The sequence below is a fragment of the Hemibagrus wyckioides genome, linkage group LG22 (genome assembly GCF_019097595.1).
Source record: "Hemibagrus wyckioides isolate EC202008001 linkage group LG22, SWU_Hwy_1.0, whole genome shotgun sequence".
NCBI classification, from domain to species: Eukaryota; Metazoa; Chordata; class Actinopteri; order Siluriformes; family Bagridae; genus Hemibagrus; species Hemibagrus wyckioides.
Genome location: NC_080731.1, coordinates 1,599,992 through 1,627,617, shown reverse-complemented (window position 1 = coordinate 1,627,617; position 27,626 = coordinate 1,599,992). Strand labels below are relative to the sequence as shown.

Sequence of the window (27,626 nt, the reverse complement as noted above, 5' to 3'; positions counted from 1 at the left end):
CTGTTCTTGTAAGAACTATTCCAGAACACCTGACCTTCGTGTCTTAAAATAAAAACTGACTGTTTTTTCTTGTCATTACATATGGATTACTGAAGTCCATGTGTGTTATTTCAGTTTTGAAATCTCCAGGATTGTTATAGAATGTAGAAAATAAATCCCTAAACAAAAAACATTGAATTAAAAGGTGTGTCCAAACTTTTGACTGGTAGTATATATATATATATATATATATATATATATATATATATATATATATATATATATATATATATATATATATATATATACAGTATATAATATAATACATATTTTAATTTATATATTGTTAAATGTTAGTCCTGCACATGCTGCTAACTGGATGACACTCCACGTAAATATAGTGATGCTGCAAATGCCTTTGCAGCATCTTGTAATTCCTCTGGGAATAAAACCTGTTTTAATTTAATATCTGTTTTAATATTAATCCTGAATATTTTCCTACCTCCAGGACTGATGGTTCTGGATGCTTATGAGGCAGATCTGGCTAAGATAGAGGCGAGCCGTCAGGAGCTAGGCAATGCTGAGAAGCTTTTTGACCTTCCCATCACCATGTACCCAGAACTGCTGAATGTACAACAGGAGATGCAAGGCCTGAGGCAGATCTACAAGATCTATGAGGAACAGAAGGTCATTTACGCAGTTCTATTTTGTTTTGTAGATAAACTGTAATATAGACTTTCAAATTCAACTCAGACTTGTGCATGTCATTGTTTTTTTTCAGGCTGCTAAGGCAGAGTGGTCTCAGACTCTGTGGGTGAACCTGAACATCCAGCTGCTTCAGGAAGGCGTGGAGGGTTTCATTAAAAACCTCAGAAAGCTGCCTAAAGATGTGAGAGCTCTTCCAGTGGCCTTTTTCCTGGAGGGACATCTGAAAGAGTTTAAAGAGTCTCTGCCACTGCTGCTGGACCTGAAGAACGAGGCTCTGAGAGACAGGTTAGGACTGCAAACACATCAGATACATAAAAAATAACATGATTGTTTTCACCCCTATGTGAATTATTTCCATATAATGGCAAGGTATGGAGTCTGTTTTCTGTTTCCATTTCTCTCTCTCTCTCTCTCTCTCTCTCTCTCTCTCTCTCTCTCACTTTGTGTGTGTCTTGCTATATTAATGAGAAACTGAAACGCTTAAATTCCTCTGTTCTGGGAAACAAGCACTAATGTAGATTCCTGCTGTAAGTGTCTAATAAACACCTCTTAATAAAACACTTCACCACACCCATGAACATAAGTATTTCTATGTTAAAACACAACAGGTTTAATTTGTATTTGTTTATTACTTGTTTTAGATTTTGTTACTGTAGAAACATTTCATGTTTTTTGAGTCGTACTGTTCAATAAGAAAATTAATAAAATAAATAATAATACATACCTTCTGACCAATCAGATTAGAGAATTCAACTGTGCTATGATAGAAAATATTGTTTACACAAATACATAAGAAATGACTTTCCTGAAAGTTGCTGGAATCAAGTTCAATACATTGATCATTTTCTCATATTTGTAGAAATTCTCTGATGACATGTATAGTGTATGTTGTTGTGGTAACGAATCAAAATCAGCAGAGAATCAGCATCACTGAAGCAGAACATCAGTACTTCTAGAACTGAGCACTGGATTTCATGCGATTTTGTCTGTCCCAGGCATTGGAAGGAGCTGATGGCACGAACAGGAACCAGCTTCGAGATGAACCCAGACACCTTCACACTGGACAACATGTTCGCCATGGAGCTCCACAAACACGGCAGTGTCATCGGAGATATTGTCACCTCAGCTGTCAAAGAGCTCAGCATAGAGAAGGTCTAGAAGTTTCCACATATTCACACCCTGTCTCGGTTTCTGTGTATCTTATAGATGTTTTTCTGTTTGTGTTTCGTACAGGGTGTGAAGGAGGTGGTGGACACGTGGGAGAACATGAAGTTCAACGTGCAGCGCTACTTTAAAGGCACACAGGAGCGAGGCTCCATCCTGGGCTCGGTGGAGGAGATCCTGCAGAACCTAGACGATAATGCCATGAACCTGCAGAGCATGGCAGGGAGCCGCTTCATTGGGCCGTTCCTTTCCTCCATCCAGCAGTGGGAAAAAAACCTGTCACTCATCAGGGAGGTCATTGAGGTCAGGACACACAGTATATTCTATTAAATTATTTATTAATTTATTACTTTATATAAAATGTAGGATAAAAGTATAAATTCCACAATAAATTCTGTTGCTTCTACTATTCATTTACAGAATTATTTTAAACTATACATCTAATTTTATTTACATTTTTTTCTTACTATAAACTCCTAATAACCTGATAAAAAAATTCCAATAAATTTTTTTATCAGGTTATTTTTATTTACTGAATAAGGCAGGTCATGTCAAGGTGTCAGGAGTTCTGTAAGACAGTGGTGAGACCAGCCATGCTGTATGGTTTAGAGGCAGTGTCACTGAGGAAGAGACAGGAGTCAGAGCTGGAGGTAGCAGAGCTGAAGATGTTGAGGTTCTCTTTGGGAGGGACACGGTTGGACAGGATTAGGAACGAGTACATCAGAGGGACAGCTCATGTTGGACGTTTGGGGGACAAAGTTAGGGAGGACAGATTAAGATGGTTTGGACATGTCCAGAGGAGGGAGAGTGAGGATATCGGTAGGAGAATGTTGGACATGGAGCTTCCAGGCAGGAGGCAAAGAGGAAGGCCAAAGAGGAGGTATATGGATGTAATAAATGAGGATATGAAGCTAGTGGGTGTAAGTGTTGAGGATGCAGAAGATAGGGATAGGTGGAGAGAGATGAATCACTGTGGAGTCAACTGAAGGGAAAAGCCCAAAGAAGAAGAAGAAAAAAATACATTTAAAAAAATTATAAAATACAACCTTAAACTAAAACATGTTTTCAGTTACAGATTTTATTGTTTATTACAAAAGATCCACTTTTTAGCCTATTTAAAGTCTATGGAGTACTCTGTATAATACTTCAATATTATAATAAGCTCATAAATATTCATCGTCTCATCCTGTTCAGGTTTGGATGCTGGTGCAGAGGAAGTGGATGTACTTAGAGAGCATCTTTATTGGAGGTGATATTCGCTCTCAACTGCCTGAGGAGGCCAAGAAATTTGACAGCATTGACAAAATGTTTAAAAAGGTGGCATATGCTTTAAAAAAATATTACACATCTATTTATTATATTTTCAGGTAACAGTCAGTGTAGATGAAGCAGAGTGAGTTAGATGGTGATTGTATGTCATGTTTTCTTCAGATCATGTCAGAAACAGTGAAGGACCCAGTTATTAAGAAGTGCTGCCTGGTACCGAATCGCCTCTCAGAACTGCAGAACCTGAGCGACGGTTTGGAGTGCTGCCAGAAGAGTCTGAACGACTACCTGGACTCCAAACGCAACGCCTTCCCTCGATTTTTCTTCATCTCCGACGATGAGCTGCTCAGCATTCTGGGGAGCAGTGAGCCATCCTGCGTCCAGGAGCACATGATCAAGGTACCAGGAGTGTGTTTGGGTTTGGTGTTTTCTGGAAAATCATTACATTACATTACATCACCTGACATAAACACAACCCCATGTTTCATCACCCTGCAGATGTACGACAACATCGCATCCCTGCGCTTTGACACAGGGACAAGCGGAGAGACGGTGGTAGGGGCCATGGTGTCTGCAGAAGGGGAGGTGATGGAGTTCAAGCAGGCCGTCCCAGCTGATGGACGAGTGGAGGACTGGATGACGGCTGTTCTGCTGGAGATGAGGAGGACCAACAGGCTCATCACCAAGGATGCCATCTACTTTTATCAACACCACAAGTCCAGGTGTGTGAACCAGGCTCTGGTCTGCTTATAAACAAAACACAGTGGTCTTGGCGCAGTCTATATCAACTGTTCCTTTTATAAAAATGGCTTCTTGTTTGTAGATGTTCTTCCACTATGACATGGGTTAGTTTGGTTCTTTTCAAGGATTCTTCCTTATGTTCTCACCCTGAACTCTCTGTCTGATGTTCTTCATTGTGCCTCAGAGTGGACTGGATGCTGGACTACCAGGGCATGGTTGTGCTGGCAGGAAACCAGGTGTGGTGGACGTGGCAGGTGGAGGATGTTTTCCGCAGGGTGAACGCTGGAGACAAGCAGGCCCTCAAACAGTATGCCAAGAAACTGCACGGGCAGATTGATGACCTGGTCATGCGCATCACGCAGCCTTTAAAAAAGAACGACCGGCGCAAACTCAACACCGTGCTCATCATAGACGTCCATGCCAGAGACATCGTGGACAGCTTCGTCAGGGATAGGTGAGACATTATGGATGTCACATTGTCGATTGTTATATGTCATGTTATTATTAGACTTCCTATTTTCATTTGGTCAGATAGTTTAAAATAAAGCTCAAATAAGTTGGAGGATATTGAAAAAAGGAGATGTTTGTCCTGATCGATGATGATGTCATTCTGCAGTATTACAGACGCTCGTGAGTTTGAGTGGGAAAGTCAGCTGAGATTTTATTGGGTCAAAGAACCAGACGATCTGTTCGTGCATCAGTGTTCAGCGCAGTTCTCCTACGGATACGAGTACATGGGTCTGAATGGCCGACTGGTCATCACTCCACTTACTGACCGCATCTACCTCACACTCACGCAGGTACATACACACACAGTTAAACAGACACACACAAGTATACACACACATACACAAGCACACACTCTCACACAGTATACACAAGGCTAATGTGTAACGTGGTCTGTAGGCCCTGTCCATGTACCTGGGTGGAGCACCAGCCGGACCTGCAGGTACAGGAAAAACAGAGTCCACTAAAGACCTGGCCAAGGCTTTGGGTCTGCTCTGCGTGGTCACTAACTGTGGTGAGGGAATGGACTATATGGTAAGTGTTAGACTTTTGACATTTATCACGCTATAATGTGATGCCTGTCCAGTTTTACTGACTACTTATACTTTTATTGCCCCTATTGATATTTCTCTGCATTTCAGCCTCAAGAGAAGTTGCTACATATACTATAAAATCATTACTTTTGCTTACTGACCAATAACATGTTTGTAAATGTATTCCATAATGGAACAAAATGAACCACTGTATCTGTAACTCAGCTCTCAAGTGGTGTAACAGAAATGTGATGGAATCCCAACAACCAGCAGTTTCTGGGAGTCCAAGAGAGCAAAACTGGCTGTGCTGTCTGGGTGGGAGGGGCATACTGTCCCTCCCCTGACAATCATAGTGACACTAGCTAATCATAGGTGTCTATGAGCTCGTGTATGTGGAAGAGGGTGGATAGCGTTATCCTCCGGGCTTGTAATGCTGCACTGTGATGCACCCTTTCTCCCAGAATTGTAGCTATGGTGTGAGAGGGAGAGTTAGCTCGTAAGACTGGCAAGACCAAACAGGCAAGGGAAAAGGAATGAAAAACTCAATCTAAAAGTTTTAAGAACCAGTAGAGTAAATTGATTCTCATAACATCTATTGTTGATTGCAAAATAAACAATTTTGTTGTAGTTAGGATGATGAACTGGATGCTTTCCTCTTCTTCTCTAGGCGGTTGGGAAGATCTTCTCTGGTTTGGCTCAGTGTGGAGCCTGGGGCTGCTTCGACGAGTTCAACCGCATCGACGCCTCCGTGCTGTCCGTCATCTCCACTCAGATCCACATCATCCGCAACGCTCTCATCCTGCAGCTCAAGAGGTTCCACGTGAGTTGTATCAGTTGCTATCATCCTTTCATTTCAGAATCTTTTCATACCAGGGGTTTAAGGGATTTTAAATCTTGTGGTCATGTATGATTGCTGATAGTTTGAGGGTCAGGAGATCAGCCTGGACTCACGAATGGGGATCTTCATCACCATGAACCCGGGCTACGCCGGCCGCACTGAGCTGCCTGAATCGGTGAAGGCTTTGTTCCGGCCTGTGGTGGTCATTGTCCCTGACCTCCAGCAGATCTGTGAGATTATGCTGTTCTCAGAAGGCTTCCTCATGGCCAAGGTGACCATATCAGGATATAGTATATTATTATCACCCCAACATTTTCCCACAATAATTTGTCTAAAATAAGTGTTTTATTCCTCATATAACAGAGTGTTTTACTTTTAATTACAATTTTTCATTTATTAAAGATTAAATTTAAAATTAAATTTCTTTATCACTGTTAAACTGAGTAAACTGTAGTAACTTCTCTACTGTTATCCAACATCCAGGTACGCGGCATCATTTAAAATATTTATCAGAAAATTACAACTTCAGCTTACACTTCTTATCTGTGGATGATTTTTACTTGTGAAACAACTGCAAATCTGCACATTCAACAAAATTTGAAATCTAATCTTTACTTACATTTAAGTATTTTTCAGATCACTCAAGTGATTGTAAATGGTGATCATTGATTGTTGATTATTTTGATTAATTGTGGATTCCGTGTTGCAGGTGCTGGCAAAGAAGATGACGGTTCTGTATAAACTGGCTCGGGAGCAGCTGTCCAAACAGTCTCACTATGATTTCGGGCTGCGAGCGCTCAAATCTGTATTAGTCATGGCAGGAGAGCTGAAGAGAGGATCTCCTGAGCTTAATGAGGTAACTTTAAAATGAATACTAAACTGTCCCATGACCCTTGCTGAGAGATTTAGTAAGCATGTAGAGCTGACATTTCTCTCTCTCTCTCTTTCTCTATCTCTTTCTTGTTCTCTGTGTCAGGATGTGGTGTTGATGAGAGCTCTGAGGGACATGAACCTCCCAAAATTTGTCTTTGAGGATGTTCCTCTGTTCCTTGGACTGATCTCAGACCTGTTCCCAGGACTGGACTGTCCACGTGTGCGCTACCCCAACTTTAATGATGCTGTAGAAACCGTCCTACAGGAGAATAAATACATTCTCCTGCCCAATCAGGTGCTGCCATGTACAGTAATGTAGATTTATCTCACAGGAGATTGTTCTGGATGTTTCTGTCTGAATAACTAATGTTAGGATTTATTCGTTTAGGGAAAGTAACCTGAATGGGCTGTACCCAAACCCTAACCTTTACCCCTAACCCTGATCCTAACCCTAATCCTACTCCTAAACACTAACCCTAACCCCAACCCTAATCCTAACCCTAGCCTCTAACCCTAACTCCTAAACCCCAACCCTAACCCTATAGAAATCACTTGAACGAATACATTAATATAAACCCGCTGTTGTAGAAAATGAACTAAAAAATGAGCTTCTTTATTGGTTCTGGCTGCAGGTGGATAAAGTGGTCCAGATGTATGAGACCATGATGACCAGACACACTACCATGGTGGTGGGACCCACAGGAGGGGGCAAATCAGTGGTTATTAATACTCTGTGCCAAGCTCAAACTAGGTCTCCACTTCTTAAATGTGAATGTAGACACTCTTACGTTTTCTTTTTAAAAGGAACTAATGTCTGTGTATCATGTGCCATGTAGACTGGGGCTGATGACCAAACTGTATGCACTAAACCCCAAAGCCATGAGTGTGATTGAGCTCTACGGTGTCCTGGATCCGGTCACTCGAGACTGGACCGATGGGATTCTGTCCAACATCTTCCGAGACATCAACAGGTCAACAGACAAAAAGGAGAGAAGGTACCGTCCATCTGCAAATGCAGACAATAGCTTTATTAAAACTATTTCAGTCCTCTCAATCTTCTCATTCATATTTAATCATGTTTGTCTGTTTTCCACAGGTACATCCTGTTTGATGGGGATGTAGACGCTCTGTGGGTGGAGAACATGAACTCTGTGATGGATGATAACAAGCTGCTGACACTCGCTAACGGAGAGAGGATCCGTCTACAGAGTCACTGCGCTCTCCTGTTTGAGGTGACAGTCACTGATTTACGCGCTAGTCAGTGTTGAGCTACATGATCTTCTCAATCTGTCCTGAAGAGGGGTCTAATACAACAGACTGGACATAAAACACAGAAAAAAAGAAGCTCATACTGCTAAGTCTTGTTTGTTTGGTCTCCTAATGTGTAAATAACAACACATTCATGAGATTTCACCCAGATGTTTGCTTTCAGGTTGGAGATTTGCAGTACGCTTCTCCTGCAACCGTATCTCGCTGTGGAATGGTGTTTGTGGATCCCAAAAATCTCCGCTACGCCCCCTACTGGCAAAAATGGGTGAACAACAGGCCTGTGAGAGTAAGAGATGGACCTGCAGTGCAGTAACAGTGCACAATAGTGTGTTGTGTTCTAAGATATTAACACAAATTTCGGTCACAGGAGCAGGAGGATCTGAACAGACTGTTTGAGAAATACGTCCCCAGCACCATAGACATGATAGTGGAGGGAATCGTAGATGGAAAACAAGGAGAGAAACTGAAGACCATCGTCCCACAGACTGACCTTAACATGGTGAGATGATGACATTTCCAATTTGTTTAATGCTTTGGTTGAGGATTAGTTCATTTTTAGAGTAAAGAGAATGTTGTGTATGTTTCATAGCAGGAAGTATGGCTTTAAACCCAACTGTACCTCAGTGGTCTTCTGCTCTCAGGTGGTGCAGCTGTCGATGATGTTGGACGCTCTGCTAGAACCCACAGAGTTCTCCTCTGAAGAGCTGGAGAGTTTCTTCATCGAGGCTCTGTATTGCTCGCTCGGAGCCTCGCTGTTAGACAGCGGCCGGGAGAAGTTTGATGACTTCGTTAAGGGGCTGTCCTGTCTTACCTCCGTCCATGATGAGAAAACGCTCGCTGGCCCTGGAGAACTACCCGGTAACTCTGGAAATCGAAACCATTTTCTTTCTTTTCCTTTATTTATTTTTGGTTGTTTTTTATTGTGGGTAATTATTTCCAGAAGAAAAACAAAGGAGGATGAAAAAACTAAAGGAGGGAGGGAAAGAAAGAAGGAAAGAAAGCACAAAAAAGAAAGATAAAGTAGAGGAAAGATGGAGGCAGAAAAGGAAATGGAAACATGAAAAACAAAGGAAGAGAAAACTAAAGAAGAAGGAGGAGGAGGAGAAGGAAAAAGGAGGGAAGGGAAACAAAAAAGGAAAAGAAAAAGTGGAAGGAAAAATTGAAGTATGAAACATGAAGGAGGAAGAAAACAGATGGAAGGAGAGAAGAATAGAAGGAAGGCAGGAAAACAAAAAGAACTGAACAAAAGGGAAATATGAAGGTGGGGGGGGGAGAAGACTACTTGGGGGAAGAGAAGAAATTCTGGGAGGAAAACAAAATATAGAAAAAGAATTGAAAAAGAAATATGGAGGAAGCCTCTAAAGTGGGAAGGTAGAGAAGGAAAGAAGGAGCGAAGGAACACATGAAAATAAAAACTAAATGAAAGAAAGAAATAAAGCAAGGAGAAAAATAACAGAGAGAATTAAAAATAAAGACAGAAATGGGGAAAAAACAGAAAGAGAAAAAAAAGAAACGTAATGAAAACAGAACATTTTAAATATGTTTAACGTGTACTGACATGATATTAATTATTAGAAATAGGATGTGAGGGTTTTTTAAAGTATGACATCACAGATCACGGTGTGGGCGGAGCCGGGTGGGACCTAAATGCAAATTCCATTTTATTTACAGATTAAAAAATGAGTAAAAGTTTCAATATCACAGATCTGAATTATTTTTCAGGTTTCCTCCCAACTCTTTATGACTTCCACTTTGATCCAAGCACAAAGAAGTGGACTCCCTGGAGCTCTCTGGTCCTCAAATACATCCACAACCCTGACATGAAATTCATCGACATTCTGGGTAAAGTTACAGTCAGGCTTTTAAAACTTTATTTAAGTTCTGTTCTGCTTTCATTGCTCATCACTTCATCTCTTCTGTTCTGTGATGGTTTGGTGTCTAAATTTTGCTTCTGTAGTTTTGCACTGGCTCTAAATTACTAAAGTTGCTAAGGAGTAAGTCAAGCATACAGATAACAGTTAATTGTTCTGCAAAAAAAGCCAAACCGTTTCTTTGTGAAGGTAAAAACAGTCTTAGCTCCATCGATTTTTTTCTGTCAGAGGTGTGGCCTGAAGTTTTAATTTGGACATTGCACATTACATAACAAATTTGTCTGTTAATTCATAAAGCCTTATACTTATTTTATGTCAATAGTTTATGTACAAATAATGTTAGATGTCTTGTAAGGCAGTTGAAGATTGAAAATAATCCATGATTCCTGTTTTTAGCTGACAGGAGTAGAACCTCACGTGGTCTTCTGCTGTTGTAGCTCATCCATCTCAAGATTGGATGTTTTGTGCCTTCTGAGATTCTTTTCTGCTTGCCGCTGTTGTAAAGAGCGATTGTATAAGTTACTATACCCTTCTTGCCAGCTCAGACCAGGCTGGCCATCCTCCTCTGACCCTCTCTTATCAGCAGAGATCTATTTTTTAGTTTTTCACACCATTCTGTAAAAACTCAAAAAAGACTTTTTCTTCTCCCTGATGTTTGACATGAACATAAACTATAGCTCTTGATCTGTATCTGACCTGTATCTGACCTGTATCTGACCTGTATCGGCTGATTAGATAACTGCATAAATGTGCAAGTATAAAAGTGTTCCTATTAAAGTTGACAGTGAATGTATACTCTCACTGCTTTGGACATATTAGCATGGTAGCCAAGATGGTCTGCAATAGATCTATAATATCTTTCTGTACCATCCTGTGATCATCTCTCTCAGTGCCCACTGTTGACACCACTCGCACCAACTGGCTGCTAGAGCAGATGGTGAAGGTGAAGAGGCCGGTGGTGCTGGTGGGAGAGTCTGGAACCTCAAAAACAGCCACCACGCAGAACTTCCTCAACAGTCTAAACCCCGACACGACCGTGAGTCCAGCATACGTTTTCTTTCCCACTGTATTCCCTGAACGTCAGACTCTTACATGTGAAACTTGATTCATGTATTCCAGATGGTTCTGACCATCAATTTCTCATCGAGAACCACATCCATGGACCTACAGAGGAACCTGGAGGCCAGCGTTGAGAAGAGAACGAAGGAGACTTACGGACCTCCCATGGGAAAGAGACTGCTGGTGTTTATGGACGACCTTAACATGCCACGAGTATGTCTATAAGTGCAAACCAAATGTATACAAACAGGATCTTAACCATAAACAAACAAGTCTCAAACCATATCCTGATTTATAAACATTAAACATGATTTGAACTTCACCTGTGTATGTAGCTAAATAGTACAGAGGCTGCCATGTTATTTTAGCTTATGGCTTTTGCACAGTTTCATATCAATCCACAACCATTAGGCTCCGCCTCCTAAAATTTAAAGGTAAAAAGCGAACTCACTGAACTCAGGCATGTAAATATTTTATACATCATGATTGATATTTAAAAAGAGTTTAGCAGCATTGTTTGAAGCAGCTAAATAAAAGATTTGAGATTCCAGGGTTTCCGAAATATGTATTGCTAATTCCAATAACGTGAATATTAATTCCATTTCAGGGCAGCAAGATGGTCCTGGGTTCGAATCCCGGGTTCGAACAGGCAGGGGCCTTTTTGTGTGGAGTTTGCATGTGCGTGGGTTTACTCTGGATACTCCGGTTCCCTCCCACAGTCCAATAACGTACATTAGGTTGATTGGTAATTCTAAATTGCCCATAGGAGTGAGTGTGTGTCGTTGTCTGTCTATATGTGTGGCCCTGTGATGGACTGGTGACCTGTCCAGGGTGTACCCCTGCCTTTCACCCAGCAGATCCCCGAGACCCTAATTAGGAATAAAGCGGGTATAGAAAATGGATGGAAATTAATGACATGCATTAGCCGTTAAATTTTACAGTATAATCATTATATTTGTGTTTTTTTCCCATTCACAGGTGGATGATTACGGTACACAGCAACCTATAGCCCTGCTGAAGCTGCTGTTGGACAGGGGTGGGATGTACGACCGGGGAAAAGAGCTTAACTGCAAGATGCTGAAGGACCTGGGCTTCATCGCAGCCATGGGGAAAGCAGGAGGAGGCCGTAATGAGGTGGATCCTCGCTTCATCTCCCTCTTCGGTGTGTTCAACATCCCGTTTCCTGAGGAGGAGTCACTGCATCTCATCTACTCCTCCATCCTAAAGGGCCACACCAAGGTGAGAGAAACATCTGTACAACATCAATTTGGTGAATAATTGACTAGATGTTATGAGTAGAATTTAGCAATCACTGTTAAATTTCTTTATACTACAGTCAGCTTATATCACTAATGCAATTCTGATGCACAAAACAATCATCTCTCAAAGCATTTTTATTCCTCTTATACCACAGCAATTTATCAGTTTTACATGTATTAAAATTAGAGTGATACTTTTTATCCCTTTATAGCTACATTTAATTTCAAATAATCAACTCATCTGTCCTGACCGATTAAAAAGAGTTAGAGCATTTTCTTTGTTACAGTTACTGACACTGGAGACTCCTTCCATAAATTTTCATTTAACACGTTTCTCCTTACATATCAATAATTACAAATGTTAGAAAAAATGAATCTATACCTTCTGGCCATTCAGAGTCCAGAATTTGTCATTGCTGTGGGATAAGCAATAATAATATACTTCTAAGGAAATAATTTATAAATTAAGCTTAATATTTATACTGTCCTTTTTCCACTATTTGTTGTTTTTCAAGGCATTTGACGAAACTATTCAGAAGATCTGTGACACACTGACCTCCTGCACACTGCAGCTGTATAAATCCATCATTAAAGACCTGCCACCAACTCCTTCTAAGTTCCACTACATCTTTAACCTGAGGGATCTGTCCAGGGTGTATAATGGCCTGACCCTGACCAACGCAGAGAGGTTTTGTTTTGTTCCTCACAGCTTCTGATCAGACAGAACGTTCATAATTTATATTATTGTTTCTGATTGTGACCTGTTTTAGGTTCCTGACGGTCACGCAGTTTGTGAGAGTCTGGAGGAACGAGTGTCTCCGAGTGTTCCATGACAGGCTGGTCAACGAAACCGACAAAGCTCTTGTGAGTCATCTTCACAAACTATTGACACACTGTTAAGTACATAGCGTCTTCTATTATCCCACAGCGCTGTTGAGTTGTTCTCGATTCGGTCTGGTCAGAAGGTGTTAATTAATTTTCGATAACTGTTTATAGCTGCAATAACATAAAATATTTCCTTATCATAAGTAGAATTATTAGGAAATCTTTAATCAGACGTAATCATAATTACTTCAGATGTCCAACGGCAACATCACACACATATATCTGAATATTAACATTTTAAGCTCACTCCTATATTTCTGAATAGATAGCTAACATTAGCTGATATGTACACCGATCAGGCTTAACATTATGACCACCTGCTTAATACTGTGTTGGTCCCCCTTTTGCTGCCAAAACAGCCCTGACCCGTCCTGCACTGTGTATTCTGACCCCTTTCTATCAGAACCAGCATTAACTTCTTCAGCAGTTTGATCAACAGTAGCTGGTCTGTTGGATCGGATCACACGGGCCAGCCATCTCTCCCCACGTGTATCAATGAGCCTTGACCGCCCATGACCCTGTCACCGGTTCACCACTGTTCCTTCCTTGGACCACTTTTGATAGATACTGACCACTGCAGACCGGGAACACCCCACAAGAGCTGCAGTTTTGGAGATGCTCTGATCCAGTGGTCTAGCCATCACAATTTGGTCCTTTTGGTCAAACTCGCTCAAATCCTTACACTTGTCCATTTTTCCTGCTTCTAACATCAACTTTGAGGACAAAATGTTGACTTGCTGCCTAATATATCCCACCCACTAACAGGTGCCATGATGAGGAGATACTCAGTCTTATTCACTTCACCTCTCACTGCTCATAATGTTATGGCTGATACGTGTATAACAATAAGTGATGAATATATATTTCCTCCATGCTACACTTGGCTATTATTTAGTCTTTTCCATGTCAATGTTCTTGCTGTCCCCAGGTTCAAGGGCACATTAGAACCCTGATTGAGGAACATTTCAAAAATGATCTGGAGTCAGCCATGAGAAACCCCATCCTGTTTGGAGATTACAGAACAGCCCTCACCGAGTCTGAGCCCAGAGTCTACGAGGACATTCAGGATTATGATGCCTGCAAGGCTCTTTTCCAGGTGCTGGTATCAGGTGAACTCTGTATATCTTTGGTTCCTGAGCATTTCAGATCACTAAACATTATTGGTATTTTTCTCATAGGAGATCCTTGAGGAGTACAACGAGAACAAGACCAGGATGAACCTGGTGCTCTTCGACGATGCACTGGACCACCTGACCAGAATACATCACATCATCAGGATGGACCGTGGCCACGCCCTCTTAGTGGGAGTGGGAGGGTCTGGGAAACAGTCTTTAACCAAACTGGCTGCTTTTACTGCAGGATGTGAGGTAATACATTTTTCTAATAAAAAAAATCACAATATATGGCTAACATTAGGATCTATTACTTAGCTGGTGTGTTTTTTTTTTTTGCTGTAGGTATTTGAGATTGTATTGAGTCGAGGATACTCAGAGTCTAACTTCCGTGAAGATCTGAAGACTCTTTACTTAAAGCTGGGCATTGAGAATAAGAAAACCGTTTTCCTGTTCACTGATGCTCACGTGGCTGAGGAGGGTTTCCTGGAGCTCATCAACAACATGCTCACCTCAGGTACATGGTTTTGGACCTCTGGACATCACCTATGATGCTTAAGCCACACCCACTCAGAGATGCTTGCCATCACATTTATCTTTTTAAAGACCTGGCCAATCAAATATTCTCTTATTGACTTATATATATCCAACAATCCTCCATTATCATTTATGGTATAATGTCATGCCACTCTTTTTTTCATGTGTGAGCTCTAAGTACACTCCCACATTACTGTCTATGGTCTTAAGGACCCTATAAAGGGTCATATCTTCTTATAGATGTATGATGTGTTAAAGAAATCATACATAAAGCATACTGAAGACAGATGTGGATTAATGTGCTCATCTGTGCATACAGGAATGGTTCCAGCGTTGTTCCCTGACGACGAGAAGGAGTCCGTCCTGAATCAGATACGAGACGAGGCTCTGAAGATGGGCTCAGGGCCGTCCAAAGACAGCGTGTGGCAATACTTCGTGAACAAAAGCGCCAACAACCTGCACATCGTCCTGGGCATGTCTCCCGTAGGGGAGGTCCTCCGAACCAGATGCAGGAACTTTCCAGGTAACATGGGAGATGGTGTTCCATGTGGGGCGGCCATTGTATAGATTTAACTGTGAGTGATATGGATACGTACAAAAGTTTACACACCCTCTATTCAAGATGGAAAAAACCAAAGCAATAGTGTTGTGTAATATGTGTTAGGATTTCACAGATTTTATCACCTGTAACAAAAATATTGAGGTTCAGTTAACATTTATGTTCACCATATAATATAAATTTGCATTTTTATGCACGTGTGTGTGTGTTGTTCAGGGCTGGTGAATAACACTGGTATCGACTGGTTCCTCCCGTGGCCTCCTCAGGCTCTACATGCAGTTGCACAGACTTTCTTGGGTAAGTCTTTAAAATGCTACCGGTATAGAGTTACTGTCACCATGGCAACGTTGATTATTTTTCTATAGAAGCACAATAGAGAGGTGTTTTTTCCTTTTATACCACAACAATTTGGTGATGATTGTGATGTTAAAAATCTATTAACATACCATACACTTTAAAGTTTATCTCTATCAGGTAGTTGGCTAAATCCTCAGTGAAGATAAATGGTAAGATGATCAATATATATCTGTTCCAGGTGAGAGTCCTATGATACCCCAGGCCCATACCGAGGCAGTGATCGGTCACGTGTGTATGGTGCATGGCTCAGTGGGTGAGTACAGCAAACTTTTCCAGCAGAAGCTGCGCCGCATTAACTACGTCACCCCCAAGAACTACCTGGATTTCATCAGCACCTACTCTAACCTACTGGAGGACAAGGACAAATACATCCTTGGTGAGGAAACAGCTCAACTCTGTGTGTATGTGTGTGTGTGTTTGTGTGTTTAAATGTGTGTATGAAGGAGTTGCTAATTCTCACACACTCTCTCTCTCTCTCTGTATGTTGTAGCCCAGTGTAAGCGACTGGAAGGAGGTTTGGATAAACTGGAGGAGGCCAGCGTGCAGCTCGCTGAACTCAACACTAAGCTGGCAGAGCAGAAGGTGATTCTGGCCGAGAAGTCCTCCGCCTGCGAGATCTTATTAAACGAGATCTCCACTAACACAGCCATCGGTCAGTTTCGATATACATAAAGCAGCACGGCTCAGGTCTTTGACTCTGATTACCAAAGTATACTAAATATCGGATATGATTAGGATCATGCTAACTGTTGTGTTCCTACTGAAGCCGAGGAGAAGAAAAAGTTAGCAGAGGAGAAGGCAAAGGAGATCGCAGAGCAGAATAAAGTGATCTCCGTGGAGAAAATGGACGCCGAGAGCTCTCTGGCCGAAGCTCTGCCTGCTTTGGAGGCAGCTCGTATCGCCCTGCAGGACCTGGACAAGTCTGATGTCACTGAGATCAGGTGTGTGCTAAGTGTGTAACCAGGAACTTATGAGTTTATGATCATCTTATGAGTGTGGAGTTATTTCTGAAGTCACTCTAGTTTTAACAGTAAAACCGTAGTGATGGAGACTTGAGTGGAAACTGTTCCGCCTTTATAATTTTCAAACAAATCATCATTTGCATAATTTAACCTTATATTATAAATGAGAAACGTCTGTCTTCATCTTCATTCTAATAAAGTTATGTCTAAACTTGTTCACTGTGTCTCGTGTCGTCTTCCTGCTGTTGCGCAGATCCTTCGCCAAGCCTCCGAAGCAGGTGCAGGTGGTGTGTGAGTGTATCCTGGTCATGCGTGGCTATAAAGAGATCAGCTGGAAGACGGCTAAGGGCATGATGTCAGAGGCGAACTTCCTGCGCTTGCTCATGGAGATGGACTGCGACTCCATCACTAGTGGACAGGTCAAAACTGTCCGAGGTGAGACATGCTGTGATACTAATTATTTCCCAAGTTTATTATAGTTTTGTTTAGGAATAGGATTAAAGAGCGGCGGTCACTGATTTTATATAATAAATAAGAGAATCAGTTCATGAAGGGTAAACTATACACTCTAGCTATATTAGATCTATAAAACACTTAGTGTCATGCTCCTCTAGGAAAATAAGCAATCAGCTATAGATGTCATGAAACGAGAGTTAATATTGGATATATAATGTTGAGTGTTTTATTCCTCTGACATCACAGCAACTCAAGAACAATTACTTTAATTTGTTTATTAAATAACAAAACACTGTGCTTTTTATCCATTTATTGTTACATTTATTATAACGATTACACAATCCCTTTAAGTGGATCTCTGTGAATGTGCTGTTACTGTAGAAACAAGCAAATTGAAATAAACCTGTGATTTGCAGCTGCTGTAATAGAAAAGTAATCAACACCTCCTGACCGCACTCTTGTTGCATCCTTCCCTTCTCATCAGGCTTCCTGAAGAACCTGAACACGTCGTTCGAGGAGATGCAGGCCATCAGTAAGGCTGGCTCTGGCATGCTGAAATTCGTCGAGGCCGTCATGGGTTACTGTGACGTGGCCCGAGAGATCAAACCCAAGAGAGAGAAGGTTTAATAAACACCATCTTATCTTTCTGCAAAATGAACTTATGGAAAATATCACTTTAGAAAAGTCTGTTTGTAAATGTGTCTGTAGAAACATTAGTAGATATATTATCTGAGTTTTGTAGTTTTGTCAGATTTATTCACTTCTTCACAAGTCTAAAAATATGAATATTTTCCAGGTGGCCAAGTTGGAGAAGAACTTCCACCAGAGCATGCGTGAGCTAGAGCGGATCCAGAGTGAGCTGGCAGATATCCAGAGGGAGCTGGGTGCTTTGGGGCTGAAATACAACGAGGCCATGGCTGAGAAGCAACAGCTGCAGGAGGAGGCCGAGCTCATGGAGCGGAGACTCATCGCCGCTGACAAGCTCATCTCAGGACTCGGATCAGAGAACAAGCGGTCAGAGAAAGAACGCGCTGATCCTGAATTTTTCTTGCAATTACAACACAGTGTTGCTGAATTCTGGATTGTGATTGGTCAGAAGGTGTTAATTAATGTTCTTTCACAGCAGCTCTGACAGTTTTGTTTTAATACGCTCATTCTGATATGTCATCATTACTATAGTAACATCTAATTCACAGGGACGTGTGCAGCAGACGCTCCACTGATTATAAATACATTAAAAAGAAAACATGTGTATTTGATAATTAACACAGGGAATTTTTCTCTAAGTAGACGTTTATATATAACATATAGAGTCTTCATTACCAGAGGTAAAGCTGTAATTTAGTGTTTCTTCAGGGCAAAGGACATTAAATGTAGACAGATCAGGCATAACATTATGACCACCTGCCTAATATTGTGTTGGTTCCCCAAACAGCCCTGACTCATCCTGCACTGTGTATTCTGACCCCTTTCTATCAGAACCAGCATTAACTTCTTCAGCAGTTTGATCAACAGTAGCTCGTCTGTTGGATCGGATCACACGGGCCAGCCTTCTCTCCCCACGTGCATCAATGAACCTTGACCGCCCATGACCCTGTCTCCGGTTCACCACTGTTCCTTCCTTGGACCACTTTTGATAGATACTGACCACTGCAGACCGGGAACACCCCACAAGAGCTGCAGTTTTGGAGATGCTCTGATCCAGTGGTCTAGCCATCACAATTTGGTCCTTTTGGTCAAACTCGCTCAAATCCTTACGCTTGTCCATTTTTCCTGCTTCTAACATCAACTTTGATCACAAAATGTTGACTTGCTGCCTAATATATCCCACCCACTAACAGGTGCCATGATGAGGAGATACTCAGTCTTATTCACTTCACCGGTCACTGCTCACAGTGTTATACCTGATCGGTGTAACTATAAATGGATAAACAAAAGTGACTCTCATTAGTAAATAAGAAATTGAAATTGGTATATTAGGATATATTAGAATTACTAAAAGTAATTACTAAAAGTATTTCTGCTTCAAAACACAAAGTTTTGAAAAGTTTTCTTTTGTTTGCCTGCAGCTGGACGGAAGATCTGGAGGAGCTGAAGAAGAGGCGAGTGCGTCTGCTGGGAGACTGTCTGATCTGTGCCGCCTTTCTGAGCTACGAAGGAGCCTTCAGCTGGGACTTCAGAAACGAGGTGGTGTATGAGGTGTGGCAGAAGGACGTGATGGAGAGAAGCATCCCCCTGAGTCAACCCTTCCGCATCGAGAGCCTGCTCACTGACGAAGTTGAGATCAGCAGGTAGAAGATTTTTCGCTATCCTAGGAGCAGAAGTTGATGTTGGAGCGTGACTGTGTGGATTTGTGTTCATTCAGCTACAAGAGCATTAGTGAGATCTAATGCTGATGTTGATGAGACTCCAGTTCCAGTTCATTCCAAAGGTGTTCAGTGGGGTCAGAGTCAAGGCTCTATGCAAGACACTCGAGTTCTTCCACTCCAACCTTAACCTCCACACCATGTCTTCATGGAACTTGATTTGTGCACAGGAACAGTGTCATGCCGGTATAGGGTTTGCACCTCTAAAGTCCAGTAGGATCCAGAGAAATAGCAATGCTTCAGTATGTGATGAAAGTTTGAGGTCTGAGAATATTCATAGTGTCCATTTGTGGTTGTTTGGAAACCCCTGGTTCTAAACCTCTTTCGTGCTTGTGTGGCTATAGATGGGGGTCAGAAGGTCTCCCTCCTGATGAGCTGTCAGTGCAGAACGGCATCCTGACCACGAGAGCCAGCCGCTTTCCTCTGTGCATCGACCCTCAACAGCAAGCACTCAACTGGATCAAGAAGAAGGAGGAGAAGAACAATCTCAAGGTCTGTTAACATTCCTACATTTACCCTAGTTAGAGATCATGCTCCTCTGAGAGAATTTATGATTTTAGGACAAGAGTTTTTGGCATTAAGACAATGAAGATGATAAACAGGTATCTTTAAGGTTATTTGGCTGTTGGGTCATTAAACTACATATAGGATTTTTTATGGTCTAGGGGTATTGAGATGTGGGGGAAGGAGGCATCTTGAGTGTATTGGGGCAGTTATGCTGTGGGTGAGTGTTTCTCAGTGTAGAGCAAATAACTGTTCATATATTCAAGCACAAATTAGTTGGGGTACGGATCTAATACCCAGTTATGTCTTCAGAGCAAGTAGCTGTTGGGGTATTTGTGGTTATGTGTGTATTTGGGTGTAAATTTTCTTGTTTTATGTTGGTCACATTAATGCTCCACATGTGCTATATAACCTAACATGCAATAAAATATAATAACATTCATTTCATTTTAATGTAATTAAATTTTTTAGAAAATTTAAAATAATTCTTTATTCACTGCTGCCATTTAGTGGCCAGAAAAAGTCATTACTACTAAAATATTACAGCCAAGTGTAATATAATCTGATTTAATGTAATCCATTTACACACAAATCACTCCAGTTTTTTATCTAAAGGCCATTTTAACATTTTTCCAGAATATAATTTAGAGTGAAGTGCACCTCTGTTCTTCTATTACAATTTATTACTGGTTCACACTTTAATACATTATATTGGCAAAAGTATTGGGACACCCCTCCAAATCATTGAGTTCAGGTGTTGTTTTTCAGGGGTTGGGCTCGGCCCCTTAGTTCCAGTGAAAGGAACTCTTAATGCTTCAGCTTCTTACCAAGACATTTTGGACAATTTCATGCTCTTTGTGGGAACAGTTTGGGGATGACCCCTTCCTGTTCCAACATGACTGCACACCAGTGACCAAAGCAAGGTCCATAAAGACATGGATGAGTGAGTTTGGTGTGGAGGAACTTGACTGTCCTGTACAGAGTCCTGACCTCAACCCCATAGAACACCTTTGGGATGAGTGGAGACTAAAAACAACACTTGAAATCAAAGATCTGGAGGGGTGTGCCAAAACTTTTGGCAAAATAGTCTATTTTAAACGAATTAGTATTAAAATGGTGATGAGTAGCTTTTAAAAGTAGGCCTAGGTTCAGGTTATTAGCATATCATATATATATAACTCTCAGATGATTCATGTTTCATGCTTTTTGAAACAAAATGAAATTTGGCCGAGTGATAAAGAACAGCATCAGCTACATTATGCAGGGATTTTGGTGTAATATCGTATGTACTTGTAATGTAATAAAATGACCTCATTAACAAGTGCTGATGGTCCCAGTGACTTCTGGTCTTTCTTCATCATTAAGCAGTGGGGGCAGATGTTACTTGACACAACACAACATTAACATTCGCATGTAACATTTGCAGGTGACATTATTTATATGTATAATATAAAGGGGAATTGTATTTTTTTTCATCGATGCATAAAAAAGAATTTAGAAATCTTCCGATCATATTAGAAATCTGTCTACAGTCCACACTGAATGTGTGATATAGAAGAAAATATACAGTTTTAATATATAAATACATAGTGTAGTTATTAAATTAAATGATGAAAAATATGGTAACGCTTCACGATTTTGCGTGTCATCCTTGCGCAGGGGCCATGCTAATCTTCTCTGTATCGTTCCAATTTTAGTATATGTGCTGCCGTAGCAAGCACAAACACAGCTCCTGAAAGATCCGTATAAATACTTCGGGTTCTCAACACGTTTCTCGTTCATGGTTAGTGCCCAAACACACCAAGTTCCTTCAGGAGACTCACAGAACTGACCTGAATACAAACTTATTACATAGAGTTTTGTGACATGATAATTCCCCAAATTAAACATTAAACACTTTAAAATTATAAACTTTATTTCATATCGCGTCTCAGACTACACAGGTGCATGCTGGGAATATGCAGAGTAGCGCGCTCACTGATGTTCTGATTGGTTCTCTGTATGATGACGCAATCAGCCCTTCGTTTCCCCGAGCTCATGCACACACACCCCGTCTCCTCCCCTTCGCCCCCTCAGCCTGTGTGTGTGTGTGTGTGTGTGTGTGTGTGTGCGCGCGCGCGCTGATTTCTCCGTTGAGCTCACGGTTTCTCAAACCACGGCTCATAGACGTCCTGATGCCGTCATCTCGTCGTCAAAACATACACCGAACACATCAGACACACACCACGCGCTCAGTCGGGGAGAGAACGCTAAAAATAATCAAAAGCACATCTTAGCCGCCATCTTGCTTCACGTCTTTCTAGTCATGAGGGTGTATTACTGCATTCTGCCGTTAGAGGGCATCAACACACTCCTGGACGTTTAAACATTCAACCAAACCGGTAGCAATAATATCTAAATAATGAATACTATAAATATACAATTGTAATGCACTTTATTACACTGTTGTGAGAACAGCGAAGGAAAAGGCAATAATCGTGTGTGTGTGTGTGTGTGGAGATTGATTACGTTACCACACAGAGAGAACCAATCAGAACATCAGTGAGCGCGCTACTCTGCATATTCCCAGCAGGCACCTGTGTAGTCTGAGACAAGATATGAAATAAAGTTTATAATTTTAAAGTGTTTAATGTTTAATTTGGGGAAATATCATGTCACAAAACTCTACGTGGTCAGTGTGTATTCAGGTCAGGGCTGTGAGTGCCCTGAAGGAACTTGGTGTGTTTGGGCACTTACCACGGACAAGAAACCTTGTCAGGAATCCGGGTATTTATAGGGGCCGTTCAGGCGGCTTGTTTGTGCTTGCTACGGCAGCACATATACTAAAATTGGAACGATACAGAGAAGATTAGCATGGCCCCTGCGCAAGGATGACACGCAAAATCGTGAAGCGTTACCATATTTTTCGTTGTTTCCGTATTTTACCATATTTTTCATTGTTTATTAACCATGACTCTAAAAGAACAAACTTAAACCTAAAATACTAAGCCTAAAATACTGAGTTTTCAACAGAAACACTTATTCATCATGCAGGGCTCTCTAGCACAAGTTCTCAAAGGTGTTTTATTTTTTGTTTTTTTTGCCTCAGTAGTTGGCTAAATGTGGTTAATGGGGAAGGGGGCGGATCACAAGAACAAAGGACTGATTACATCACCGCACAGAGAGCCAATCAGAACACCTGAGACCTCTCGACGTTCCATACTCCCAGAATATACCTCTGCAGTCTGAGGCTCTAAATGAAAAGAAAAAGTTTATAATTTAGCAGTAGCTAATGCTCACTTTAGGGAACTATTATATCTCTAATCCCCATGCAGTGAGTGTCTATTCAGGTCAGGGCTGTGAGTGCCCTGAAGGAACTTGGTGTGTTTGGGCACTTACCACGGACAAGAAACCTTGTCAGGAATCCGGGTATTTATAGGGGCCGTTCAGGCGGCTTGTTTGTGCTTGCTACGGCAGCACATATACTAAAATTGGAACGATACAGAGAAGATTAGCATGGCCCCTGCGCAAGGATGACACGCAAAATCGTGAAGCGTTACCATATTTTTCGTTGTTTATTAACCATGACTCTAAAAGAACAAACTTAAGCCTAAAATACTAAGCCCGAGCTTAAACGCTTGGGGCCAAGTATCTTCTGACCCCACCCCTTAGTGAGGGAGAAAAACCAGAAGCCATTGGGACAGTCTGTCCTAGGTCTCAAGGACATATAACACATTGTGGGCCTAACCACAAGCCGTTGTTGAGATATCGCCTCACTTAACGTTTTCAATGGTTTTCCCAAGTTGCAAACGAATGCCAAGTTTGTTTCTATGACACTGAAGGGTTACAGAGATACTGTTGCAAAGGTATGTCCATCTCTCCCCTGTCGGTGGTGCTAGAGCACTTGAGTGGAGTAGACCAAATTTGCTGTGTAAAGTAGCTGAGACTGTCCCGTATCGTTGGACCAAATCCCATAAAACGCTCAAGATGCCTTCTGTGGACTCCCCTTGATTCCTGTTTTGTTGAAACCTATATTTTAAGTACGCTTTATTAAATTGTGATAAAATTTAAGTTTTCAACAGAAACACTTATTTATCATGCAGGGCTCTCTAGCACAAGTTCTCAAAGGTGTTTTTTTTTTGGGCTCAGTAGTTGGCTAAATGTGGTTAATGGGGAAGGGGGGCGGATCACAAGAACAAAGGACTGATTACATCACCGCACAGAGAGCCAATCAGAACACCTGAGACCTCTCGACGTTCCATACTCGCAGAATATACCTCTGCAGTCTGAGGCTCTAAATGAAAAGAAAAAGTTTATAATTTAGCAGTAGCTAATGCTCACTTTAGGGAACTATTATATCTCTAATCCCCATGCAGTGAGTGTCTATTCAGGTCAGGGCTGTGAGTGCCCTGAAGGAACTTGGTGTGTTTAGGCACTTACCACGGACAAGAAACCTTGTCAGGAATCCGGGTATTTATAGGGGCCGTTCAGGCGGCTTGTTTGTGCTTGCTACGGCAGCACATATACTAAAATTGGAACGATACAGAGAAGATTAGCATGGCCCCTGCGCAAGGATGACACGCAAAATCGTGAAGCGTTACCATATTTTTCGTTGTTTCCGTATTTTACCATATTTTTCATTGTAACCATGACTCTAAAAGAACAAACTTAAACCTAAAATACTAAGCCTAAAATACTAAGTTTTCAACAGCAACACTTATTCATCATGCAGGGCTCTCTAGCACAAGTTCTCAAAGGTGTTTTTTTTTTTGTTTTTTTTGCCTCAGTAGTTGGATAAATTTGGTTAATGGGGAAGGGGGGTGGATCACAAGAACAAAGGACTGATTACATCACCGCACAGAGAGCCAATCAGAACACCTGAGACCTCTCGACGTTCCATACTCCCAGAATATACCTCTGCAGTCTGAGGCTCTAAATGAAAAGAAAAAGTTTATAATTTAGAAATAGCTAATGCTCACTTTAGGGAACTATTATATCTCTAATCCCCATGCAGTGAGTGTCTATTCAGGTCAGGGCTGTGAGTGCCCTGAAGGAACTTGGTGTGTTTGGGCACTTACCACGGACAAGAAACCTTGTCAGGAATCCGGGTATTTATAGGGGCCGTTCAGGCGGCTTGTTTGTGCTTGCTACGGCAGCACATATACTAAAATTGGAACGATACAGAGAAGATTAGCATGGCCCCTGCGCAAGGATGACACGCAAAATCATGAAGCGTTACCATATTTTTCGTTGTTTATTAACCATGACTCTAAAAGAACAAACTTAAGCCTAAAATACTAAGCCCGAGCTTAAACGCTTGGGGCCAAGTACCTTCTGACCCCACCCCTTAGTGAGGGAGAAAAACCAGAAGCCATTGGGACAGTCTGTCCTAGGTCTCAAGGACATATAACACATTGTGGGCCTAACCACAAGCCGTTGTTGAGATATCGCCTCACTTAACGTTTTCAATGGTTTTCCCAAGTTGCAAACGAATGCCAAGTTTGTTTCTATGACACTGAAGGGTTACAGAGATACTGTTGCAAAGGTATGTCCATCTCTCCCCTGTCGGTGGTGCTAGAGCACTTGAGTGGAGTAGACCAAATTTGCTGTGTAAAGTAGCTGAGACTGTCCCGTATCGTTGGACCAAATCCCATAAAACGCTCAAGATGCCTTCTGTGGACTCCCCTTGATTCCTGTTTTGTTGAAACCTATATTTTAAGTACGCTTTATTAAATTGTGATAAAATTTAAGTTTTCAACAGAAACACTTATTTATCATGCAGGGCTCTCTAGCACAAGTTCTCAAAGGTGTTTTTTTTTTGGGCTCAGTAGTTGGCTAAATGTGGTTAATGGGGAAGGGGGCGGATCACAAGAACAAAGGACTGATTACATCACCGCACAGAGAGCCAATCAGAACACCTGAGACCTCTCGACGTTCCATACTCCCAGAATATACCTCTGCAGTCTGAGGCTCTAAATGAAAAGAAAAAGTTTATAATTTAGCAGTAGCTAATGCTCACTTTAGGGAACTATTATATCTCTAATCCCCATGCAGTGAGTGTCTATTCAGGTCAGGGCTGTGAGTGCCCTGAAGGAACTTGGTGTGTTTGGGCACTTACCACGGACAAGAAACCTTGTCAGGAATCCGGGTATTTATAGGGGCCGTTCAGGCGGCTTGTTTGTGCTTGCTACGGCAGCACATATACTAAAATTGGAACGATACAGAGAAGATTAGCATGGCCCCTGCGCAAGGATGACACGCAAAATCGTGAAGCGTTACCATATTTTTCGTTGTTTCCGTATTTTACCATATTTTTCATTGTAACCATGACTCTAAAAGAACAAACTTAAACCTAAAATACTAAGCCTAAAATACTAAGTTTTCAACAGCAACACTTATTCATCATGCAGGGCTCTCTAGCACAAGTTCTCAAAGGTGTTTTGTTTTTTGTTTTTTTTGCCTCAGTAGTTGGATAAATTTGGTTAATGGGGAAGGGGGGTGGATCACAAGAACAAAGGACTGATTACATCACCGCACAGAGAACCAATCAGAACATCTGAAACGTCTCGACGTTCCATACTCCCAGAATATACCTCTGCAGTCTGAGGCTCTAAATGAAAAGAAAAAGTTTATAATTTAGAAATAGCTAATGCTCACTTTAGGGAACTATTATATCACTAATCCCCATGCAGTGAGTGTCTATTCAGGTCAGGGCTGTGAGTGCCCTGAAGGAACTTGGTGTGTTTGGGCACTTACCACGGACAAGAAACCTTGTCAGGAATCCGGGTATTTATAGGGGCTGTTCAGGCGGCTTGTTTGTGCTTGCTACGGCAGCACATATACTAAAATTGGAACGATACAGAGAAGATTAGCATGGCCCCTGCGCAAGGATGACACGCAAAATCGTGAAGCGTTACCATATTTTTCGTTGTTTCCGTATTTTACCATATTTTTCATTGTAACCATGACTCTAAAAGAACAAACTTAAACCTAAAATACTAAGCCTAAAATACTAAGTTTTCAACAGAAACACTTATTCATCATGCAGGGCTCTCTAGCACAAGTTCTCAAAGGTGTTTTGTTTTTGTTTTTTTGCCTCAGTAGTTGGATAAATTTGGTTAATGGGGAAGGGGGGTGGATCACAAGAACAAAGGACTGATTACATCACCGCACAGAGAACCAATCAGAACATCTGAAACTTCTCGACGTTCCATACTCCCAGAATATACCTCTGCAGTCTGAGGCTCTAAATGAAAAGAAAAAGTTTATAATTTAGAAATAGCTAATGCTCACTTTAGGGAACTATTATATCTCTAATCCCCATGCAGTGAGTGTCTATTCAGGTCAGGGCTGTGAGTGCCCTGAAGGAACTTGGTGTGTTTGGGCACTTACCACGGACAAGAAACCTTGTCAGGAATCCGGGTATTTATAGGGGCCGTTCAGGCGGCTTGTATGTGCTTGCTACGGCAGCACATATACTAAAATTGGAACGATACAGAGAAGATTAGCATGGCCCCTGCGCAAGGATGACACGCAAAATCGTGAAGCGTTACCATATTTTTCGTTGTTTATTAACCATGACTCTAAAAGAACAAACTTAAGCCTAAAATACTAAGCCCGAGCTTAAACGCTTGGGGCCAAGTACCTTCTGACCCCACCCCTTAGTGAGGGAGAAAAACCAGAAGCCATTGGGACAGTCTGTCCTAGGTCTCAAGGACATATAACACATTGTGGGCCTAACCACAAGCCGTTGTTGAGATATCGCCTCACTTAACGTTTTCAATGGTTTTCCCAAGTTGCAAACGAATGCCAAGTTTGTTTCTATGACACTGAAGGGTTACA

General features: G+C 41.5%; 1 protein-coding gene and 8 non-coding genes across 9 annotated transcripts in view; 8 read left to right on the top strand and 1 right to left on the bottom strand.

Moving 5' to 3' along the window:
- Positions 1–27,626, top strand: part of dnah10 (dynein axonemal heavy chain 10) — a 113,317-nt gene that overhangs the window by 14,659 nt on the left and 71,032 nt on the right. Inside the window, exons 24-62 of the mRNA XM_058374314.1 lie at positions 488–666; positions 761–972; positions 1,683–1,839; positions 1,921–2,154; positions 3,046–3,168; positions 3,283–3,516; positions 3,616–3,839; positions 4,043–4,312; positions 4,475–4,658; positions 4,765–4,899; positions 5,566–5,718; positions 5,819–6,007; positions 6,446–6,592; positions 6,713–6,904; positions 7,242–7,360; positions 7,446–7,604; positions 7,706–7,841; positions 8,042–8,164; positions 8,246–8,377; positions 8,520–8,736; positions 9,601–9,720; positions 10,640–10,785; positions 10,869–11,021; positions 11,787–12,047; positions 12,583–12,755; positions 12,838–12,931; positions 13,881–14,048; positions 14,131–14,319; positions 14,410–14,581; positions 14,921–15,124; positions 15,377–15,457; positions 15,696–15,893; positions 16,008–16,169; positions 16,284–16,458; positions 16,733–16,914; positions 17,420–17,556; positions 17,732–17,949; positions 19,005–19,226; positions 19,646–19,793. Coding sequence (XP_058230297.1) covers positions 488–666; positions 761–972; positions 1,683–1,839; positions 1,921–2,154; positions 3,046–3,168; positions 3,283–3,516; positions 3,616–3,839; positions 4,043–4,312; positions 4,475–4,658; positions 4,765–4,899; positions 5,566–5,718; positions 5,819–6,007; positions 6,446–6,592; positions 6,713–6,904; positions 7,242–7,360; positions 7,446–7,604; positions 7,706–7,841; positions 8,042–8,164; positions 8,246–8,377; positions 8,520–8,736; positions 9,601–9,720; positions 10,640–10,785; positions 10,869–11,021; positions 11,787–12,047; positions 12,583–12,755; positions 12,838–12,931; positions 13,881–14,048; positions 14,131–14,319; positions 14,410–14,581; positions 14,921–15,124; positions 15,377–15,457; positions 15,696–15,893; positions 16,008–16,169; positions 16,284–16,458; positions 16,733–16,914; positions 17,420–17,556; positions 17,732–17,949; positions 19,005–19,226; positions 19,646–19,793 — 6,722 coding nt within the window. The remainder of the gene's footprint in view (positions 1–487; positions 667–760; positions 973–1,682; positions 1,840–1,920; positions 2,155–3,045; positions 3,169–3,282; positions 3,517–3,615; positions 3,840–4,042; positions 4,313–4,474; positions 4,659–4,764; positions 4,900–5,565; positions 5,719–5,818; positions 6,008–6,445; positions 6,593–6,712; positions 6,905–7,241; positions 7,361–7,445; positions 7,605–7,705; positions 7,842–8,041; positions 8,165–8,245; positions 8,378–8,519; positions 8,737–9,600; positions 9,721–10,639; positions 10,786–10,868; positions 11,022–11,786; positions 12,048–12,582; positions 12,756–12,837; positions 12,932–13,880; positions 14,049–14,130; positions 14,320–14,409; positions 14,582–14,920; positions 15,125–15,376; positions 15,458–15,695; positions 15,894–16,007; positions 16,170–16,283; positions 16,459–16,732; positions 16,915–17,419; positions 17,557–17,731; positions 17,950–19,004; positions 19,227–19,645; positions 19,794–27,626) is intronic.
- On the bottom strand, positions 21,420–21,526 carry LOC131343834 (U6 spliceosomal RNA). Its single transcript, XR_009203201.1, has one exon. It is a non-coding gene; the product is annotated as a U6 spliceosomal RNA (small nuclear RNA).
- LOC131343833 (U6 spliceosomal RNA) lies at positions 22,604–22,710 on the top strand. Its single transcript, XR_009203200.1, has one exon. It is a non-coding gene; the product is annotated as a U6 spliceosomal RNA (small nuclear RNA).
- On the top strand, positions 23,246–23,352 carry LOC131343832 (U6 spliceosomal RNA). The gene has a single exon (XR_009203199.1). It is a non-coding gene; the product is annotated as a U6 spliceosomal RNA (small nuclear RNA).
- LOC131343831 (U6 spliceosomal RNA) lies at positions 24,287–24,393 on the top strand. Its single transcript, XR_009203198.1, has one exon. It is a non-coding gene; the product is annotated as a U6 spliceosomal RNA (small nuclear RNA).
- Positions 24,925–25,031, top strand: LOC131343842 (U6 spliceosomal RNA). The gene has a single exon (XR_009203209.1). It is a non-coding gene; the product is annotated as a U6 spliceosomal RNA (small nuclear RNA).
- On the top strand, positions 25,965–26,071 carry LOC131343830 (U6 spliceosomal RNA). Its single transcript, XR_009203197.1, has one exon. It is a non-coding gene; the product is annotated as a U6 spliceosomal RNA (small nuclear RNA).
- On the top strand, positions 26,603–26,709 carry LOC131343829 (U6 spliceosomal RNA). The gene has a single exon (XR_009203196.1). It is a non-coding gene; the product is annotated as a U6 spliceosomal RNA (small nuclear RNA).
- On the top strand, positions 27,239–27,345 carry LOC131343826 (U6 spliceosomal RNA). The gene has a single exon (XR_009203194.1). It is a non-coding gene; the product is annotated as a U6 spliceosomal RNA (small nuclear RNA).